General features: G+C 50.0%; 6 protein-coding genes across 6 annotated transcripts; 3 read left to right on the top strand and 3 right to left on the bottom strand.

The window, feature by feature from the left end:
* The first annotated feature begins 341 nt into the window (after positions 1 to 341).
* F4807DRAFT_416060 (nucleoporin Nup186/Nup192/Nup205) lies at positions 342 to 6,330 on the top strand. The gene is made up of 6 exons (XM_047997099.1): positions 342 to 779; positions 846 to 1,484; positions 1,572 to 1,808; positions 1,864 to 5,343; positions 5,402 to 5,829; positions 5,906 to 6,330. The coding sequence occupies exons 1-6, from the start codon at positions 557 to 559 to the stop codon at positions 5,960 to 5,962; spliced, it is 5,064 nt and encodes a 1,687-aa protein (XP_047856941.1). The 5' UTR covers positions 342 to 556; the 3' UTR covers positions 5,963 to 6,330.
* Positions 5,278 to 6,330, bottom strand: F4807DRAFT_416056 (uncharacterized protein). The gene is made up of 3 exons (XM_047997098.1): positions 6,283 to 6,330; positions 5,362 to 6,220; positions 5,278 to 5,300 (listed from the first exon to the last, which is right to left on the bottom strand). Exons 1-2 carry the CDS (start codon positions 6,283 to 6,285, stop codon positions 5,969 to 5,971), a joined length of 255 nt encoding a protein of 84 aa, XP_047856942.1. The 5' UTR covers positions 6,286 to 6,330; the 3' UTR covers positions 5,278 to 5,300; positions 5,362 to 5,968.
* Positions 6,331 to 7,210: 880 nt separating this feature from the next.
* On the top strand, positions 7,211 to 10,120 carry F4807DRAFT_370730 (putative amino acid permease). The gene is made up of 4 exons (XM_047995674.1): positions 7,211 to 7,417; positions 7,470 to 8,371; positions 8,509 to 8,799; positions 8,900 to 10,120. The coding sequence occupies exons 2-4, from the start codon at positions 7,959 to 7,961 to the stop codon at positions 9,927 to 9,929; spliced, it is 1,734 nt and encodes a 577-aa protein (XP_047856940.1). The 5' UTR covers positions 7,211 to 7,417; positions 7,470 to 7,958; the 3' UTR covers positions 9,930 to 10,120.
* Positions 10,121 to 12,122: 2,002 nt separating this feature from the next.
* On the bottom strand, positions 12,123 to 14,695 carry F4807DRAFT_416049 (DUF1941-domain-containing protein). Its single transcript, XM_047997097.1, has 3 exons — positions 14,074 to 14,695; positions 13,701 to 14,022; positions 12,123 to 13,645 (listed from the first exon to the last, which is right to left on the bottom strand). The coding sequence occupies exons 1-3, from the start codon at positions 14,481 to 14,483 to the stop codon at positions 12,395 to 12,397; spliced, it is 1,983 nt and encodes a 660-aa protein (XP_047856939.1). The 5' UTR covers positions 14,484 to 14,695; the 3' UTR covers positions 12,123 to 12,394.
* Positions 14,696 to 15,170: 475 nt separating this feature from the next.
* Positions 15,171 to 18,391, top strand: F4807DRAFT_416048 (chloride channel). The gene is made up of 4 exons (XM_047997096.1): positions 15,171 to 16,080; positions 16,131 to 16,283; positions 16,336 to 16,450; positions 16,501 to 18,391. Exons 1-4 carry the CDS (start codon positions 15,262 to 15,264, stop codon positions 18,117 to 18,119), a joined length of 2,706 nt encoding a protein of 901 aa, XP_047856938.1. The 5' UTR covers positions 15,171 to 15,261; the 3' UTR covers positions 18,120 to 18,391.
* An 89-nt stretch (positions 18,392 to 18,480) lies between these two features.
* Positions 18,481 to 21,151, bottom strand: F4807DRAFT_370640 (uncharacterized protein). Its single transcript, XM_047995673.1, has 3 exons — positions 20,910 to 21,151; positions 19,423 to 20,685; positions 18,481 to 19,352 (listed from the first exon to the last, which is right to left on the bottom strand). The coding sequence occupies exons 1-3, from the start codon at positions 20,920 to 20,922 to the stop codon at positions 19,162 to 19,164; spliced, it is 1,467 nt and encodes a 488-aa protein (XP_047856937.1). The 5' UTR covers positions 20,923 to 21,151; the 3' UTR covers positions 18,481 to 19,161.
* Positions 21,152 to 21,515: the final 364 nt, after the last annotated feature.

The raw sequence follows: 21,515 nt of genomic DNA, 5'->3' as shown, positions 1-21,515 counted from the left end.
ATGCAGTTTTGCTTTTTCTTGTCGAGTGATATGGAAATGATAGGGCGTGCCTTCTGTTATCTACCTAATAAGAGGTGAGCTGCTAAATAAGTTCCAGGCTACAGCTCTTCGAACTTTGTTTATTGGTAGCCCTGGAGACGTTTCTACCAGGAAAGTCCTAGCCCATACTTTATTTTGCCGGCAAAAACCGACCGCCTTCCTTAACTAGAATAACGTACCTAGGTATCAGGCATGCGCCAGACTCGTTTTAGTAAAGTCAAAAGTGTAAAAGTGGGTACATGCCCATTTTACCTGGATCTGCTAGGTACATACCTTACCTTAGCAACTGCTTAGCTTGACACGTCCAGCATCATTTTCTTATTGAATTGAATTTCTGAAGATTGCGTTCGCGCCCCTCCGCATCTTCGCAAGAAACAACACTTCCTTCAGTGCAACCAGTGCACATACAGCAAATAAACGACCGAGTAACCAATACGTGGTGCATATTCATTGCGTCACAATCCTATTTCTCACAACGAACCACGCGACAATGCGATAGAATTCAAGAGTACAAATCATGGCGGACGATGGTGGTCTGGAAGCTCTCCAGGCTTTGCATAAAAATCTGAGCAACACAACCGAGGCGCTCAAAGCCGATCGCGAATTTGAGGCCCGGAATGAGTTGATACTGCGCTTTTTACAAAGTTCCGGGGCTCTCTTGGACGACTTGACCCCGACGTTTAGGGGATTACTAGAAAGACCCGGAAGAAAAAAAGAAAGTCGAGATGCTGTGCTGTCAGGTTTGTTGTTTATTATTCTACTCTACTTAGTCTAACTTGCTTGTCCTAATAACGATTTCGATATAGGAAAAGTCACAATATCTGACGAAGAGTATTCTCTGAATAAGGACTTTCAAGAGCTCACACTACAAATTGCCGACGGTTTGGAGCTAGACGAGATCGAAGCAGCCAAATTGGCCCTCCTTGCCGAAGATGAAGAGATCGCATGGGGACGTTCTAGGAAGGAATGCGCCATCATACGGTTCCATAAGCAGAGAAACTACTTGCTCAACTGCATGCTGTTGCTTTTGGAACTTGCTAAGGAGGAGGATGAAATTGTCGCTGAAGGAGTCGGTGAGAACCTCGGAGCCCTTGGAAGTCTTAGTCGATACGTAAGCGAAAATATCCTTCGAGAGAACCTTCCTGGCATTACCAATTCCCCATCGCAACCGAGATTCGTGCCTACGTGCGCGTCAACGATGGGCGACATCAGAACGTGGCTTCAAAAACTCGCTGAGCAGGTCGCGAGTGCCGCAGTATTAGGCGTTGCTAGCGAGGCTCGATTTCAAGAGACCGTGGAATTTACATATGTCAGCTTGACTCAACAGCATGAGCTCCTCTCGGTCATTCTCTGTCACGCAATCGAGAAACACGTCGCGATCGAGAACGATTTCCTTGATTTTCTTCGGATACTAAAGCAGGCTACTAGATATGATTCCTGTACTGGTGAGTTTGTTATTCCTGTTTTATTTGCTCCTGATGAAACGGCTTGACTTTATCAGCCATATTCGTCTTCATAACTAACTTCGCCAGTACATCTTGTACCTGTTCTCGGCACTTATATTACGATTTTCGGTTCTACGGAGGGTAGTGGAAGTGTGGAACAAGCGAGAAAGTTGAACCGTATCGTTTGTCAACAATCGGAAGACGAAGTTCGAAGCTTGCCTTTTCTCAGCGCAGCGGTAAGAGCTTGGTGGATTGCCGAATATAGTGGTTGGTATATGGATGATGCTGCCGGTTCAGGTCTTTCTGGTATTGATATTGACGAAGGTAACAATCCCCCAAGTCTGATAATATTTATTGTCACAACTAACAAGCAGAAAAGAGGACAAAGAGAGGTCGAAACAGTTCGCTGAAGCATTGAGGGATGGCGCCTTTGACTTTATGCTGGCAGTTATTGCCGATGTCAAAGCATCTGAGTGGGAAGATGCTGCTCGAAAATCATTACGGCAATGGCTGCGAAAGCGAACTCCAACACTATCCCTCGATACTATTCCATTTACAGAACCATTTCAGGTTCGCCTTGCGGCAAAACTTGAGACCTTTGTAGATGCCTTCATATCCAACATGCCCGATGTACTTCGAAGACTGAAAATCGAGGAGGATGAGCAGCGCCAGACCAGCCAAGCCCAGGAACAAGACTATGACTTGGAAAGGTTCCTTCTTATTATCGCTTACTCGTTCGAAGGCCGCCCAGAGGCCGCGGATGGTTTTTGGGGTGATCCCGAGAATAATCTAGCGGGGTTTCTTCAGTGGGCATCTCGGAGAGCGACGACCCCAGTGCAGGCCGCGTTTTGTGAGATGCTACAATCCTTATCCGAGGATGAACCCTCTGCCAAATCTGCGCATGAATTTCTTCTAGATGAGGCTCACCAAATTCGAAAGCCATTGACCATCACATGGGCTCACATCATCCATGAGTTGGAATACTTTGCTAATAAAAGCAGAGAGAAACCCGCCGCAACCCAGGTCAGCATGAACAGGGCTGTAAAAGTCAACCCGGAACAAGCCGAGACCGAACCAGAATTCGCGGCAATGCTAGAATCCTATCTGAGACTCATGGCTAAGCTGGCTGCTCAAAGCGAGGCAGCACGTAAATATCTGCTTGAGCAGCCACATCTACTTAGGGTGCTCTTCCAGGTAGTGAGCAGCTTAGTTGCACCTCGGATCAGAGCGTGTACGTTTAGGGCGCTATCCGCCCTCCTTAATCGAAAGACCATTGAACAAAACAACGTTTTGTGGCAGTATCTAGAAGCGTGCCTCTCTGGGCGCTTCTTCCTGTCTACAAATAGAGCCGGGTCTTCAAGTGCTCAGCCCCCATCTTTTTACATGGAGGGACTCTTTCAAGAGATGAGTCCGCACGCCGACGATGCTATTGCTTTCATACAATTACTACATGCTTTGACGTCTCTTCCAGAAGGATCTAGCTCTCTTAGGGATTTGCTACCGTATCCGAAAGATCTGGGCGCATCGACTCGGATGCGCCCCGGAATCGAGCCGTATATCGACTTCGCTCTAGGGCACATGTTCTCTGTACGAGCCCAGGATATTCCAGAAGTGGTGCAGCAGAGAATGCTACGGTTATGTTGCTTGGAATTCGCATTGACTTGCGTTTCCACCTTCAACGAAGACTTGATTATATTTAGCAACGAAACTAACATCAATGTCGATTCTGCTATAAAATGCGACAGCCTAGAGAATTACGTCACATTACACCCGTTCGCTAGAGTCATGGAGTGGATGTATGACGCCAAATTCATGAAGGGCATCCTCGACACGATACATCAAAACCGAGCCGATATTGAAAAGGCTACACAAGATTCACCTCTCATCCTCAGTATTCTCCGCGCAATCGAGCTTATCTCTAAGGCCTTAGACCTTCAAGCTACTTATACTAATCTTATTCGGCCGATTGTGAAGCCGCAGTCTCGAACACAAGGTCGTTCGCCGTATATACCAGTATCAAATGGGGCGTTAGCTTCTATAGAAGATGGTCTCATGATGAGTATGGCGCTGATGGCCGACCTTGGCGGCTACTGTGGCATTGGGCATCCAGATTTGACTTTGGCAAGTTTGAAACTCTTGGAGAAGATATCCGCATCGCCTAGGATAATTTCCGTTTGGCACTCTGGGTCTTCCAACCTCTCTCATCGCAACAAAGCTATTATGGCCTTGGAGGAACACAACGACGCGGCCACCATAGCGGGAACCTTTATCGGCGAATTTAAGATTCCCTTGGATTTTTTCAAAGAAAGCGAGTCACCCCAACATCAAACCAAACTCTACATCCTCGATTTTCTCCATTCTTGCTTGCAAGCGAGCCCGGATCGACCCACGATCGCTCACTTGCTTCTCGGATTCCGCTGCGGGGCTAGCACACTTGAGATCGAGCCTGGTAGCCCATTCGACCGAAGATCGTCTCTATTTCATGAGCTATTGCCGGTGATGATTGAGGTCCCGTCGTTGAACGAAGAGGGATCCATGGTTACGTGGCTCGTGAATTTTAGGTACAAAGTTATGCGAATTCTCAGAATACTCTGGAGTTCTCCGCTATCAGCTAGGATCGTTCTTGAAGAACTTCGAGAAAATGATTTCCTTTTTCATATTCTGATGCAGGGTCTGGTGGTTCAGCAGAACCTTCTATGGGATGGGGTTGAAGCTAGCGGGCCCGACTTCCTTGCCTGCCCTGCCGCTGAAGGCTACGTTGATTTTCTTTCGATGAGGGCGATGGCGCTTGAGTATGTTACTCGCGAGCTTTGCAGCGTCTCCCTTGGCCACACGCCCGCGCTGAAACGACGGATATTTGACGCGCTCGGCGGCCAAATTAAAGTCGACGGCCTAGAAATTATATCGGTGCCCTCGGCATTTGAGTTTCAAGATTCCCTACCTCAAGAGTCTCAGTTCGCAACTGCTCCACCTGAATTTAGGTTCGTTGGTGAATTAGATCTGAGTTCCTGTCTTGAGGAGGATGATGACTTGAATCGAGTGTACAACTTGAACAAGGTACAAGAAATCTTGCTTTTACGATACAATGAAACTAGCAAGTCCGGTCAACTTATCCTGCAAGAGGACGCTGAACTTATGGAGCTGGAAAAGGATAATCTACTACAATACCTTCGATACTTGAACCGATTTACGCAAGTAAGGTCGTACAGCCTCAAGGTTCTAGCAGCGTGGACGAGACTCCTGATGGTCATGACCGATTGCAACGAATTTAAAGGCACGAATAAAGTCTCCTTCATACTACAAACTCTACAGGCGATGCTGCCCAGCCTCGAAATGTATGGTTCAGATAACCCCGGCGCCGCCTTAGAGCTGGCAAAACTTGCCAAGGTGTTGTTGTTCGAACTTGATTTCGAAACCATGACTTCGACCGATAAACAAAGTCGAGCGGTGGAGAATTTGATCAGCGACAAGCTTTTCCAACTTCTCCAGGTCTGCCTAAGCGCGATCGCGAAATGGGCGGGCAACCAAGAACTGCGTGCAGTCTATTACAGCATTTGCTATCGGCACTTGACGGGGCTCGTCGACCACGGACACGGAGTTTCGTCGAGCCTACGAAAGACAGCTCGAACAATACAGGCGTTCGGTGAAAAGCTGCTAAACGTCGTGTGCGACGACGCATTTGGCGGGGACGCGGCATGTCAATCGGCGGCCCTGATCCTCCTAGGAAGCCTAGTCCAACTTGGCAAGCAAGAGAAGGACAACTTTGTAGTAGAAGCTCTCAACAGGCTGAACTTCATCGGTATTCTCGTCGACTCTCTACGCGACGTGTTAGCGGAATGGGAGGTTGTCAGTCGGACAGGTGAGCGCTGCTTAAGACTTCTATTTCTGGGAATTTGCGATCTAACATGCATTTCTAGGCGACCCGGATCAGCAGAACTATATCGACGCCAAGCTCGCTCTTCTGCTCCAATTGTGCCAGACGCGGGAAGGTGCCAAGAATGTCCTGCATGCGAATCTCTTCAGGGCCATCGAGCAGTCAGGGCTGTTTTCCGTGGACCCCGAACTACAGGTTAATTCGTCGGATAGCAAGGCGTTGGAGAGGCACTATGACCTTCTCGTCAAGGTGGCGCGCATCATCGGTGCGGCGATTGTCAGTCGAGGATCACATAACGTGCTGCAGGGCAGGCGCTTCTTGACCGAACACCGAATGCTAGTGATGCACGTCTTGAAGCGTTCAGCTGGAATCGGAGCTGGAGTTGGAAAGACAGAGGAGCTACTCTCCGAACGCGTTAGTGACTTGGCCGAAGCGTTCATGGTCGTAATAACTGCGACCGGATTTCTTGAGGTAAGCCTAGATTACGCTCTTGGCATAGCACGTTGTATCGAGAAAATTGGCTAACACACTTTACGTCTATCTACAGTTTGAGGGTGGAAATTTACAGGAAGACAAAAGACCGGCGCCGATGCTGTTCCACTAAAGATAATTAGGACCGCTTCGTGAGAGCCGTAAGAGGGCCTGGACGACTTTGATATCCAGATGACGCGGTCGAGCAAAAGCTCGTTGGTGGTGGTGTGTACGACAAAAACTCGGACCCGTAGGTCAATAAGCCTGATAGTAGCACCACAGGAACGCGTGAGATCGGTGTTGGCCTTGGCAGTTGGTGTATGATACGATTTAATGATGCGAGCCTACCCGCAGGAAATGAAATGCAAGATACCGCCGCAAGGCATAAAAGGTATTCATTAGTAACGATTCACTGTCATGTGACTGATATGCGCTGAGAACTAGGCTTTTTAGCATAGCTGGTTTGCGTGCTTTTGCGTGCTGGAATCAATCTAGAAGGTCTTGGCTCATCTTGGCGGGTCTTTGACGGGTCTGCCAGGTCTGCCAGGTCTGCTTGCTTGATTGCCACAGAGGCTAGAGGGCGATATCTGGGTTGGCCATGATTGGCTAGAATGGGCTGTGATTTGCTAAAAGATTTGGACCAATTAGCTAAGCTAGCGGATGCTGAGCCGTTGGTGTCGGCCTCTTAAGGCTTGGCCAGCTTGTAGCCCCTTGGCGTAGGTAATAAGAAACTTGGCCTATCAGGTTTTCCAATGCTCATTCCGCCCATTCTACCATAGTCCGCCATCTGCCCCAGACCTTTGCCCGATCTAGAAGCTGGCGAAGTACCCCTCTGTTGCCCCTACTTCCCCTACTGCTCCCTACAACCTTGACTTCCCCATCCGTGTAACTCATTATCTAGAGTCTGTGCAGACTAGGCCGTTGTGGGAACTCGGTCTCCATCGACTATGGCGAAACGATACCACTGCGCACTAACGCCTTCTTGGTAGAGCAGATGGTTGGTCGGGAGAGGCTGGTGGACCTGGGCCTTGCAAAATGACGATAACCAGCGAGTCTGGGGAATCAGAGGCGTCAATTCGACTATTACACATCGAAGACGATGCGGTTGTGCCCTCGTTGCCTTTATGAATGAAACATCACATGTGATCTGCGTGGCTGCGGCTCGTGGTAGCTAGGGCAATCACATACCACATTCTGCACATTCTCCTGGATCTACGACATTATCGCGACTGTCACGCACGCATCGGTTAGGTGGCTTCGACGAAGGCGCCGAAGAAAGTCCAGATTGTTGATAGGTATGTTATGTTGAGGGCACACGACATGTCACCAACCAGTTTAACGGGTTGCTTACCTACTCGAGCATGTAACACATCTACAGTCTATTATACTACCTAGTATACCTCATTGCTAGGTACTTGCCTAGTGGTAACTAATGATAGGCCTACGCTTTCGCTGGGAAGAAGCCAGTCCGGCAATGGGCCAAGAGCCTCTAGGCTGGGTTGGTAGGGATCGTAGTTCGCTGCACGGATGATTGCAGTCGTTCCCTCGGTCAATGATATGCGCCCGGGGGGGGGGCCTTGCTACATATGTAGGTACTATAGTACATACTACGTACGTACACAGACTGACGGAAGGAAAAGACAGTTGGAGAGATAAGCAGGACGCCCCATGCTCGATGCCCCGCTGGGCTCGCAAGAGATTTACGGGACTAACAAGCTAAAGTGGTGGACAGTTAGACCTGCTTAGGCTAGAGGCAACAAAATGATACGTAGTAGCCAACTATCTTCATCGTTCCGCCCACCAACGGAAGGCCGATTGGGATTGGTCGGACGGGTAGCAAGACCGTCTCCTTACTCTGCATCTCTAGACCTCTGCAGCCCCGTTGGTGCCAACCCGATATAGTACTTGCTCCCATCGACCATTCCCTGGGATTACATGGGATTGCATGGGAGGCCATTTAATACTTGAGGATCGCCCAAAGCCACATCCTTCGCTTCTTGCTTCCGCCTCTTTCGTCGTTCTGACTTCTTCAACAAAAACCCAAGGGACTCGGACACACGTAAAACGTCCCCTGCTAACTGTCGTCGGAAACGAAAAATCGAAGATTTCAAAAACTGGGCTTGTTCATCATGTCCCACTCGAACCATTCCAGTTTGGTTCAGAGGTCGACGGCTTCGTCGCCCTCTGGGGACAAGGAGAAGATGACTTACACCGACGTCGACCTCGAGCGCTCCAACACGCACATCCGCGGTCTCGAGACCTCGGCCGAGACGTCGCTGCACCGCGGCCTCAAGGCTAGGCACATTACTATGATCGCCATCGGTGGTGCTATCGGAACAGGTCTCATCATCGGTACCGGAAAGGCTCTCGCGCAAGCCGGGCCCGGGTCTATCTTCATCTCCTACTCGATCGTCGGTTTCGTCGTCTACCTAGTTATGGCCGCTCTTGGCGAGATGGCCTCTTGGCTCCCCATGTCTGCTGGTTTCACCGGTTACGCTTCTCGGTTCTGCGATCCTTCGCTCGGTTTCGCGCTCGGTTGGACGTAAGTCGCATCTCTATGTAGTTTCTTCCACGGCTTCATTTTCATTTTTATATGTGAAGCCGCATTATTTCTGAGACATTTATTCATAATGTTACATTTATATGACGAAACTAACCATTTAATCTCCGACGATATAGTTACTGGATAAAGTATATCATCGTCACACCTAATCAGCTGACCGCCGCCGCTCTGGTTATCCAGTTCTGGCTGCCTCGAGACCGAGTGAACCCAGGTGTCTGGATCACCATATTCCTCGTCGCAATTCTCAGCATCAACTACTTCGGTATCCGATTCTTTGGTGAATTCGAGTTCTGGCTGTCTAGTTTCAAGGTCCTCGTCATCGTCGGCGTTATCATCCTTTCCCTCGTCATCGCGGCTGGCGGTGCCGATGGTGACCCGAGAGGATTCCGATACTGGCAATCACCTGGGTACGTTTATTTCTTAATTTAACCTATCCTTTCCTGCAGGCTGTGCTCCCTGCAGACATGCCATTCTTACGACATGCGAGGCTGATCTAGAACTAAATAGTGCGTTCGCGCCGTACATCGCTACCGGATCGTGGGGCGAGTTCCTCGGCTTCTGGTCTACCATGGTGACGGCCACCTTCGCCTACCTGGGTACCGAACTCGTCGGTGTGACGGTCGGCGAGGCCCAGAACCCGCGCAAGACCATCCCCCGCGCCATCAGGCTCACCTTCTACCGTATCGTCTTCTTCTACTGCATCAGCATCCTGCTGATCGGCATGTGCGTGCCGTACGACTCCCACGACCTCGCCTTCGCCAACGGCACCTCGGGCAACGCCAACGCGTCCCCCTTCGTCGTCGCCATCAAGCTCGCGCACATTCCCGTGCTGGACCACATCCTCAACGCCTGCATCCTGCTCTTCGTCTTCTCGGCCGCCAACTCGGACCTGTACATCGCCAGCCGCACGCTCTACGGCCTGTCGTCGGACGGCGCGGCGCCGTCCATCTTCCGCAAGACCAACGCCAACGGCGTGCCGCTGTACTCGCTCATCACGTCGGCGGCGTTCGCGCTGCTCGCGTACCTGAACGTGTCGGACGACTCCAAGGCCGTCTTCACCTACTTCGTCAACCTGACGACCATCTTCGGGCTCATGACGTGGATCTCGATCCTGGTGACGCACATCTGGTTCGTGCGGGCGCGGCGCGCGCAGAACCTGACCAACGACATGATGCCGTACGTGGCGCCGCTCGGCATCTACGGGTCGTACGGCGCGCTCGCCATGTGCGTGCTCATCGCGCTGACGAAGAACTACGACGTCTTCGTCGGCGACTGGAGCAAGAAGTACCCGACTTTCATTACCGGATACCTGGGCATCCCGATCTACCTCTGCCTCATCGCCGGCCACAAGCTCTGGACTAAGAGCAAGGGCGTCCGCCCCCACGAGTGCGACTTCTACACCGGCAAGGACATCATCGACCGCGAAGAAGAAGAGTTCCTGGCCGCGAAGGCGGCGGCTAAGGCCGCTAGACCGGAGGGCTCGAAGGATAGGGGTGTTAAGTGGTTTTATAGGAGGTTTGTGTCTTGGCTATTCTAAGCTTTTCTCGCGCACACAGACTCTCTCTACCTAGAGCTGAGAAACGGGACGGCTTTCTATGTTGGGACGAAGCAATGGAAATGGACATCGGAATTGGAAATCGGGGGCATCTGGGGTATGGGAGGAGCATATTATTATTATTATTGCTGCTTATCATACCGGCACTTGGAAGATACCTTTGTTTTTTTTTTACTCGTTTCTTTTATATGTTTTGTATATATGATCTACGATACGGTCCATTGGATATGGATGGTTCACCAACAAGCCCCAGCGCTGGCTGTTATTTACGGTTGTTCGAGCGTCCCGGGTATAATGAAGGGGAAAATCTTATTAATTTTGGTATATATAGTATAGTATATAGAAGTACATATACATATATTTTTACCTACAGATGCAATGGATATGCCTCCCGCGATGATGCTTGTAGTTATAGCGGTGCTTATGAGTAGTGAGCAATGATTCGCATGTTTGATGTTTGCTATGTAGGTAGATAGGTAGGTACTCGGCCAGTAGGAGTGAAGTTATTACGATTACACAATTGCACAACGGATTCCCATGGCTTTGGATACAGTGTCTAACTGAAACCACATAATCGACTCTCCAGGTCCCGGGAAGGGATCGCGCAGGTAGGTAAGACATGCGGCAAACATTCCCGTCCGCGGGTCCCCTCTTTGCGGCTCAGGAAATCGGGAAGGTTGAGTGATGTGAGGTACCTAACGAAAGTCTTAGATGCGGATCCTGAGGGGCCTCGGTAGGGTCGCACCGCAGCAGCAGCGGCAGGCAAACTGACAGGTGAACAGACACGAGACTCCTTGCCCTTCTAGGCTGGTGGGTTGCCTGGAGAGTTGGTAGGGATTTTTAGGTACGTTGGTTGCTGTATTCGCCCGAGTTTGGTGTGCCGATGCAACGCTCAGCTCATGCCCCTGAAAGCGGGCTGCCGGACGGCGGCCAATGAGGACCTCCATTGTAGCTGTTGCAGCTGTCGAGGTTTTAGCACATGCTTTTCGCGGTATATAGCGCCGCTGTCAACCTGTCGATCAGATTTCGAATAGGCGAAAGGTTCAAGTATAAGGTCGTGGATTCGTCCGTTTTGCGTGATATCGTAGAATACTACTCTGTCGCTCTGCTGCCGAAAGAGACAGGAACCGCGATATTTGATTATTTGACTGTTTACCCAATCATACTTACATACTCATACTGGATGGTTTCGTCTTCTATCCTATTCTTGCCTACTATTTTTAGTTATTTCAGCACCTATTTTTCTCCTACTTCGGGTCTTCGCTTAAGGATTTACAAGGGCCTTTTACGGTTGCAGTTAGATCGGGATATTGTTCCTCGAAGGATTCAATCAGCGTCAGCGAAGGCGTGTGTGCCCTTTTTCGTCTCTTCCCCGTCCTTCAGGCTTCCGGGCTTTTAGCACTCTTTACTGGATGGTCAGAAGTCTAATTACCGACATCAGCAACAGTGCCCCTCGAATCTAGCCCCCATCGTCGCTCGCTAGCCTTCCAGGTGCGTCTAACTGGACCCTTAGCCGCGTCGTCGCATTAACGGGTCCGCTGAATCCAGCTATGATTGCCGTGGTTCCGCCCACTAGGAGCTATTGCGGAAATTCCTCGTGTGCCTTATTAATTGATGTCTACCATGTAGAGACCAATGAGGCGGGCTATGCCGGTGCTTAACTTCAATTGGGTGCTTACCTGGGAAGGCTAGCTTGCCCGCTGCAAGTGATCCCTTTTCTAAAGCTACATAGTACGATGTCTATGCTGACTCCATAGCCCTCAAACAGCTAGGGTACAAGCATATTCTTAGGGAGCTTGGTTAAGGCTGATGCTCCCTTGTCAATGATCTCGTATTTGACTTTGAATAGCGACATGTTCATGATCATATAGCCGTAGCATTGCTTTGAGAGACGTGCGATTTTCGTATGACTAATCTCATTGTTAGAATGTAACCTCCAGGGCGTGGGGGTCAACCTAGAGAACTAGTTACCCCATATGTGCCCTATGGATCGTCTGAGCGGCCCCATAAACTCACATATTGAACTTCAAAATAGGACTGAGTTACCTATTTTGCTAGAGAAAATGAACAGACCGTTTGAAAAGGGGACTAGTTCCATCGGATCGCTAGAACTTCTCATACAGCTCTATATGATCTACTAAATTAATATCTATTTAAAGTATAACGCGTAGTGGTCATATGACGATGAAAATACGTAGGTAGATTCCAGTGTCTAGGTAGTTGTCGGAGCACTTGCACCTATCCCCTTTTTTTCTGTAGAATATATTGAGTCATGTGAGACGGCGTTCATCGTGTAGTAGATTAAGAAGACGATGAGATTTTCAACCCACAACTTTGCAATGGAGCTCCAAGATCTATTCCAACCATTTGGTATTTGATGTCTTATTGTCTAAAGTCAGATAGCCTTTTAGCAAAGAATATATTGGATTCATATATATCCAAATTAACTAGGCGTCCAAGGTAGACAATACATCCTCTAACTGCTTTGCAGTATCACTGCCTTCCTCTGCCCTACCTCTCAATTGCTCGGCGAGTCCTCGAATAGCTCTAGCTGAGTGTACGTACCGCTTTTTCATTCCTGGGTTCGCATTTTCTAGCAATGTGGTGGTGAGTTGCAATACATCCGTCTGAAACTCGAGACATGTAGCGTCATTGGCACTCTCCATGCTAGGGACATCGTATGCTGCTACAGCCGTTACAATTCCCATCCAGTCCTCGGGTGTGCTACCTTCGCTCTCTGCTACTATATGTAGGGCAAAAGCGATACGGGTGCCACGGACGAAGTCTGCATCTTGTAGGGTTCCGGGAGAGGAGCTTTCCTCTAGGATCTTGAGCATGTCGCGCGACAATATTGCCCAACCATCATGAGAGTTGAAAGCGTCAATGCCTTTCGACGTTCGGAGTATACCCTCGAGTGCTGCGAGTATTGGGAGTCTATAATCCAACCCGTTTGGTTGAGAAGATGTTGAACTACTGCTCTGGTATAACTCCATGAACATGTCCATCAGGCCCGAACCCTCTTTCCGTAGGACATCCCCGTCATCATCGCGAACCCAGAGCGCGATGGCCCGGATAGCAGATAAAATGAAAGCATCTGTAGCTGCCCTCTCGTCCTTAGCATCCCACGCCAGCGTCTTGTGAGAGCCGGAGTTAGTATGCGCGTTGCCGGTGCGAGCTTCCGGGTGTAGCCCCTGAGCGCCAGCTACTGACGCATCCCAGCGATCTCGAAGATACTCCATCGTGACGGATAAGGTCTCGGCGATGGAGCGGCTTAGCTTAAGGACAAGGTCGGGAGATATCCTAAGCCATATACTTGCCGAATCCGTGCCTGGCTTAGGATCGTCCAGTTCTTCCATCCAGGCGACGAGCTGGCCGATGAAAGCTGTTAGGATATCAAGGGCTGATGTAAGGCGTTGCGATATACGAGGGTATTCCGGGTCATTAAGTTTCTCTAACAGTGTCGGTAAGGTTGCGCGGAGATCGACTAGAATGAGGTTGATAAAGAGATATGAGAACGGTTTTGATGAGTCCTTCTCGTCGAGGAACAACAATCGTGGTGTCGATTCAGGGTAAATGAGCAGCAAGGCGCCAGCGCAATTTGTGTATGCTGACCGGCTAGCTGCGGTTGGCCGGTTGGTAGCCAAGTTCCGTATAAGCTTGGTAATCGAACCAATCCATTTGGGATTTTGTGGTATGAGCTTGATACTTGTTAGAGGAATCCCGCTACGGCCTTGGGGGCACAAGAGAACTTACATTCTCGTCTAGATTTCTTAGAATATGAGATACAAATTCTAAGAGGCTCGTTGCGTCGGTGCCAATGAAGGAAGATACGAAAGACTGGATGCCACTATTGATCTTGGCCCTCATCAATGCCTTTGCGTTCTCATCTTCAATACCAAGAGTGCCCTTTTCCCAGGCCCAAATGAATATTGTTAGCACATGTGAGTGCTCGGGCGCAATCTCAATCAGAGAGGTCCAGTCATCGACTTCGAGGTTAGCGAAGCTTTTAGCACCGTCAGGTACAGTGATGAGAGTTAGCAATGTCTCTATGATGACTTTCGTAGTCTCTTTAGAGCTAATCCCAAGTTAGTGTAGGAATATTATAGGGGCAATATCGCCACGTTACCTATGGAGAACGGCTTTTGCCAACCTCGGTATCCGGTTCAAGAGCTTCGAATCTTGCTTTGCGTCCTCGGGTAGCAAAACGGCAAATGTATGGATGACAGCGACGGCTAAGTCAAGCATATCCTTGGAATTCTTCGACTCCGAACCAGGATCAGAGCCAGTACGTAACAGGCGGTCGAGAAATTTGGGGGAGACAGAGTTCCATAATGAAACGATGACTTCCTTCTCACTTTGGAGGTCGGGGGAGTTGTCCAAGACTGATTTTAGAAGAGCCAGGCCAACAAATCTGGAGGTGTCATCCTTGGTCTTTAGAAGTTGTTGGATATTTTCTATGGAGGGGACTTTAGTTTGACTCGATCCGCCTGCGTCGGCGTCTTCAACTTGCAACTTCGATACATCTGGTGCGTCCATGTTTATTCTCACTTATATGAGATCCAAGCCTTATGTAGGGGTCATTTTCATATCCTTTTTGTTCGACTCTCAATCTCGATACCGAGCCTGAAGATAAATTGTTCGCAATAAACTTGTAATTGTACCACCTTGAGCTGAGTGAATAGAGAATTTCCGATTAATTAAGGAATCGAAGTTGAGTTTTGAATTTACTGAGTTTCCGGTCACTTAATTGTGAAGTTCTTTCCAATTCTATATTCTACTCGACAGCCAATAATAATGACGACACTAATGAAGGTTACCGGGTCACAGTAGCACAGATGTAACGCATATTGGTAACAGTGTACGTAACAAAGGTAACATTACTCTTATCGTTATCTCACACTAATAATAGGTTCCCGGCAGCTGGGACCCCTAACAGGCTCTCGTTGATCGCAAAGTCGCAACACGGTTTACAGTCATGTTCCAAGCTTATGCGGACGCCCCACATTATTATCTTAACAGTGGGTCAACTGCCAAGCTTCATCTACACCTGTAAACCAGCTGTATCAGCCAGATTTACTTTTCTGAGCAGCTGGAAACAGCTGGCAGCCAGCTGCATTCTGGGCTTGGCATGTTACCCACTATTATGATAAAAATGTGGGGCGTCCGCATAAGCTTGGAACATGACTGTACAGTTTACGCTTCCAGCTACGAAACTTGCTCAACCCTGAAATTAATCCCCGAATCCTCAGGTTTTGCTCCAGCTCACAATAGGGAGGCACTGCGATATGGCAAATCGCATATACGGGCCTTCGAGATGGCAAGCAGCAGCAGGAATTTCATGAATACCCACGACGAAGAAGGCTCCTCATCTTCATCGAAATCGCCGAACGCCCTGCATCCCCAAACCCACAATGACGAAAGAGACGAGCTCGACAACTTATTCGATGGGGACGACGATGGCCTCCTTAACGACGACCCGATGAGCGAGGGGTTGGCGGAGCCTATGAGCTTCAAGAGGAAACAGAAACAGTCCATATTCTCCAAATCGAGCAGGTTATTGTCTACTTTGACAGGCAACCGCTTAGGATCCGTGTCGCCGCGGTCACCTCATTCTGCCCACTCCGGCACGGCGACGCCTACGAGATTACAACCGCAGAGTGCCCCTGAGACGCCGAACGTCCCGAAGGAGGGAACCCCGCTTGATTGGTACGTCGAGGGGCCTGGGAGGAGAGTAGGCTACGAGGATTTAACTGCGATTGACTGGATCTTCGAATACACGAAAGAGCGACAACGTTTACGAGTACTATACTCAAGCGCAACTGGTATTGTAGGATATATACAACAGCTACTAGACTCCAGCCAGATATGGGTCATCCTCGTTCTGACGGGTATTGCTGTCGGTGCGCTAGCCGCGGGGATAGATGTTGCCTCGGACTGGCTAGGAGACATAAAGACGGGTTATTGCGCCTCAGGCCCTGAAGGTGGAGCGTTCTACCTAAACAAGCAGTTCTGCTGTTTCGGTTACGACCAAGGCGCCAAATGCTTAGGATGGAAACCGTGGGCCGCTGCTCTCGGGATAGGGTCTGCTGGTGGGAAGTGGTTTATAGAGTATTTCTTCTTTTTATTGCTTTCCGTGAGTTTTCCGTCCACGCCATTGAGCACAAATTGCTGACCTACGGATAGGTGGTATTTGCTTTCTGCGCCGGATTTTTGGTCAAGGAATATGCTATTTACGCCAAGCATAGCGGTATACCCGAAATAAAGACGGTCTTGGGCGGCTTCGTCATCCGGCGTTTCCTAGGGGCCTGGACATTGGTCACGAAATCTTTAGGACTGGTACATTTCATACCAAAATGCTCTGTGACGGATATCTACTAACGAAAACTAGTGCCTTGCTGTCGCATCTGGCATGTGGCTTGGAAAGGAAGGCCCCTTAGTGCATGTTGCATGCTGTTGCGCCAATCTATTTATCAAGTTATTTCCAAATATTAATACAAATGAAGGTGAGTATTATGAAAGCCGAGAGTACAAGACAGACGTTGACTCGGAATAGCACGAAAACGAGAGGTTCTATCTGCAGCTGCAGCATCGGGCATCTCGGTTGCATTCGGATCTCCTATAGGGGGTGTGCTGTTCAGCCTCGAACAGCTGTCCTACTACTTTCCCGACAAAACCATGTGGCAGAGTTTCGTATGTGCCATGACAGCTGCTGTTGTGTTGCAAGCTTTCGACCCATTTCGGTCTGGCAAGCTCGTGCTGTACCAGGTCAAATTCAGCACAGGCTGGCATGGGTTCGAGGTGATACCATTTGCCTTTCTTGGCATCCTAGGTGGTCTATACGGCGGACTTTTCATCAAAGCCAATATGTATGTGGCACAATGGAAGAAATCAACAACATGGCTTCCGGGACCCTTGGTACAAGTAACTGTCGTGGCTCTCTTGACGGCCCTGATCAATTACCCCAATTTTTATATGCGAGCGCAATCCTCAGAGCTCGTATCTTCGCTCTTCTCCGACTGCGCCCTGGTCCTCGATGACCCGTTTAGTCTTTGCAAGACGGGCGCTGCAACAGCCGGCACCATCGTCCTACTCCTATTCGCCGCCGTCCTCGGCTTTTTCCTCGCGGCTATCACCTTCGGCCTGCAGATCCCCGCAGGCATCATCCTGCCCTCCATGGCCATCGGCGCGCTCTCTGGTCGCGCCGTCGGCATCATCATGGAGATCTGGCAGCACAACCACCCGGGCTTCTTCGCCTTCAGCACCTGCGACCCCGGCGGGCCGTGCGTGACGCCGGGCGTGTACGCGATGATCGGCGCCGCCGCGGCCCTCGCCGGCGTCACGCGCATGACGGTCTCCATCGTCGTCATCATGTTCGAGCTCACGGGCGCCTTGACCTACGTCCTGCCCATCATGGTCGCCGTGATGCTGGCCAAGTGGGTCGGCGACGCCTTCTCGCGCCGCGATATCTACGAGAGCTGGATCCACTTCAACGAGTACCCGTTCCTGGACTCCGGCGACGAGGGCGGCGGCGCCCAGCACGTCCCCGACATCCCGGCCTCGCAGATCATGACGCGCATCGAGGACCTCGTCGTGCTGACGGCCACGGGCCACACCATAGCGAGCCTGCGCGGCGTCCTCGAGACCTGCGACTACCGCGGCTTCCCCGTCGTCAGCGACCCCCGCGACGCGATTTTGCTCGGGTACATCAGCCGCGCCGAGCTCACGTTCAACATCGCGGCCAGCCGGCTCCCGCCCGAGGCCGAGGCCTTCTTCTCGCACCAGCCGCTCGCCGACCCGCACGCGACCCTCGACCTCAGGCCGTGGATGGACCAGACGCCGCTCACGCTGCCCGCGCGCTCCAGCCTCGCCCTCGCCGTCTCCTACTTCCAGAAGCTGGGCCTCCGATACGTGCTCTTCAGCGATAGGGGCGTGCTCCAGGGCCTCCTGACTAAGAAGGACTGCTGGTACGTGCTGAACGGCGCCGAGGAGGCACGGCGTGGCGGCGGGAGGAGTGGGTTGGTTGGGCAGACGCTGCGCGCTGACGGGGATGGCGCGGAGGGCCAGGAAGAAGGTGTTATAGCCGCCGACGACGAGCGCGGCGGGTTGTTGAGCGTTGACCCGGAGGGCGCGGTGGAGAGCCCGGCTGATGATAGGGCGAGTGGGATATTGTAATACCTATTGGGTTATGTTTGGCGGGTTTAGATAGATATAGATCTAGAATCTGGAACTTTGAAGTTTCAAATTTTTTTTATTACGGGGTGTGGAGTGAGGTAGAGAGATATATGGATGGCATGGCATGGCGGGCGGGTTGGCGTATGTCCCAGCGTATATCTACCTAACTACTATACACCTAGGTAGTCACTCGTGCTAGCTATGAAGATATACCCACCTACTACTACTATCTTATGTTATTACATAGTATAATATCGACCCCTTTACTCGTGTGTTCATATGCCCACATAACAAAGCTGCGCGAGAGCTTAGAGCTAACGCATCTTACATAGATGATTCTAGAGCGCGCGCTCGATATTTACGATATTGCTCGGATTGAGGGAACGCAACTACGTAGGGGTTAAGTACCCACCTACAGGATTACCGTGCGACTTACGATAGGCGTAAGGAATAGAAATACTTCTACCTAATGAATTAGGGACCTATAATCAGTTACGACCCTCTCCCTGGGTATTGAGAAAGCTGCCTACTATCGCGTAGGAGATGCACATAAAACACATTGGGAAAGTTTGGGAAGGTTATTATTTTGTATGACTACCTAGGTAGTATGATTGTTACTATCTTGCCGTAACAATCACAAAATTCCCCGCAATATAGTAAGGGGATATATGAAAAGCAGTAAAGGCGCCTCCGAGCCCGATGAGAGGTGAAAACACAATGGGGTATCACGCCGTGGATGTTATGAACGAACTCCCCTTTCCATGCAAAAACCTCGCATATTGCCTGGTATCAAGTGTATGATGCTGTAATGCCTGTCCGTAATTGCCAATGCCTTTCCTTCCCTGGGTTGAACAAGAATTACTCCTTTAAGGAGGGCCCAACTCTATTGTAATCCGCTCCTATTTTAACCGCCTCAACCAAGGTCTTGCGACATGCCGTCAAAAGAAAAGAGATTATTCGGTCGTCATAAGTCGCTGTCGACTTCGTATCTGAACTGCGTCTTCACCACGTCAGTTACAGCGTAGCAGCACCTGCGCCGCGATCAAGACGAACTGGCAGGCTGCTTTCCCTTCTTATTTGCCGTCATAATCTTGAGCTCGAGGTGATAATACGACTTCTGGTTTTTGCCCTTCTTATCCTTAGGATCGACCTTCGTTCGGCAGACGGGACATGTCTTCTTCATGTTGTCGATGTGGAGCGCCGAATGTAAGCATTCGGAACAGAAAAGGTGACCTAGTGGGATCGTCAGTTAATTTATCATCAAGTTGAAATTTGGGCCAAAAAATAACAGTTTTCCACATACCACAGTGTGTGACAGTCAGGTTAGATGCATCGTCCATGCAAATGACACACTGAAACTTGCCAATCTTCACTCGATTGTCACGTTTGTTAGCCAATAGATCGTTTGGCACGTCGGCAGCATTAGACAAATCGATTGTCTCATGAGCGTCACCGTTCGTAGGATCGCTAGGGAGTTCATCATCGATAAATGGCGAGATATCGCTGGCTCGCTTCGATTTTGTTCGGTTGACTCGACTGGAGGCAGGAGAAGATGCAGAAGAACGTCGGCGCTTGGGGGGAACTGCGTGCGTGTCGGTGGCGAGGGGTCGTTTTCTAGCGAAAGGCGGCATTCTGTGCGTTGTAGGGTCAACCCCAGAGGGTGAATCAGGCTCCTCCTTTGTTAAGTCAACCATGCGTCCTTTCCCAGTTCTTTGATCGCGAGCTTGAATTGGCATCGCTTCGCCAACTTCCAAAGGGTTCGGCAATCCCGATAAATTTGATCGTCGGGTAGGTGGGCGCGGACTGCTATTGATAGGTGGTAGTGAAGGCGAAGAAAACTCGCCAGTAGCTAGGGCATTCAAGTAGTGATCGTCACCATACGGGTCTGGGAGGGATCGATATGGCTGAGGAAGTTGCGCGTGTGGATTCTGAACGAAGGATGACGACGATCTATGGTGCTGGTCTCTCGGTGGGGCAACGGAATAATGTTGCGCGTGGTTAACGGACGATTGTCGCCGATAACCCGGATCTAATCCAGGAAGTGCCGAACCCGCTCTCGCCGACACCCAACTGGGAATCTCTTGATTACGATAATCGTTAATGTTCTGAGTTGGCGCGTTATGGTAGTGGGAGATTGACGGCAATTGCTGATGGTGTTGCTGAGAGTACTGCTGAGGGTGTTGCTGAGGGTATTGGGGGTATGACTGGAGGTATTGTTGGGGGTATTGCTGAGAGTATGGTTGAGGGTACTGCTGAGGGTACTGCTGAGGGTACTGTTGGTGATATTGCTGGTTTTGTTGTTGGTGGTGGTGTTGATAGTACGGGTTGGTAGAGTGATGTTGTTCATACAAACCAGCCAAAGGAGGCAACGGAGGGTTAGGATGGCGTTGCGGGTTTAGGTCCAGCGGATTGGAATCCGGAGGGTTGACTGGTGGTGGCGCCCAAGAATCGGCGAATGATGGTCGATTGTAGGCTCTCGGGGTGTTGAAGTCGAGAGGAGAGTTGAGGTTGTTTGTGAATGCGTTCTGACCTGAGCCTAGATCCGCTTGGGATGACGGTGTTTTGCCTAGGTTGCACACAGCCGGGTTTTAGCGTTTTGCAGACTCCAGCTTGTTTCTTTTTAAGTTGATTCAAATACGTGTGAGGTATGACTAAGGAAAGAGAATGTATGGTGGCAAAGACATAAATGACTTAGGGTAGGTAGGGATAAAGAAGACATAAACGCGAAAAGAGTGCGCCCGAAAAGTAAAATGCATTAACGTGGGTGAAATGAAGAAATGGGAAGAATACCTGAGGAAGCCATCGTTCCTTTTCAGGGCTGAGAAATGTAAAGTTCTCAGGTTAAAACAAGCCCGGCAAGCCGAGTGTTTGAAAGGCTCAAGAGTGACCTGCTTTTCCACGCCTGATTGTCGGCTAGGTATGTACTTTTGTTTATCGCTGATACCGATAAAGTTCAGTCGCCTTTCCTATTCACGGAGGGGCGAAATCACCGTCGCCCGTCCTCGTTCTGGGTGCGCGATGCCTTCGATAGGTATGCAGTTGATTCCAAGCGGTCCAAGACGACTAACCGATTAAACACAAAATTCTTTCTGCTTCCGATCAAAATATTTCCACATTTTGCCATTCGGGCAAAATTCATTCGGCGGTCGATATATATCTTGTCAGCGTCGAGAAAATAGAACGAAGTTCTAAATTCTCTGGATCAGGCTGGAGGTAAGCGATGAAATAAATGAACTGGTGTCGCAAAAGGAATGAGTTCTGAGATTTGTGCTAGTAAGAAGCAAGTACTGTACCATACCATACCGTACCATACAAAACGAGCGTTCTAAAGTTGAGGTAGAAGTGAAGGTTCGTGGCAGTGGCTAGTCGCCAGGTATTTATTTGGACTGATATTTC

Source organism: Annulohypoxylon truncatum, assembly GCF_022578515.1.
Source record: "Annulohypoxylon truncatum strain CBS 140777 unplaced genomic scaffold F4807scaffold_7, whole genome shotgun sequence".
Classification (NCBI taxonomy): domain Eukaryota; kingdom Fungi; phylum Ascomycota; class Sordariomycetes; order Xylariales; family Hypoxylaceae; genus Annulohypoxylon; species Annulohypoxylon truncatum.
Note: the sequence above shows the minus strand (reverse complement) of the source record. Positions and strands in the feature narration are given on the sequence as shown.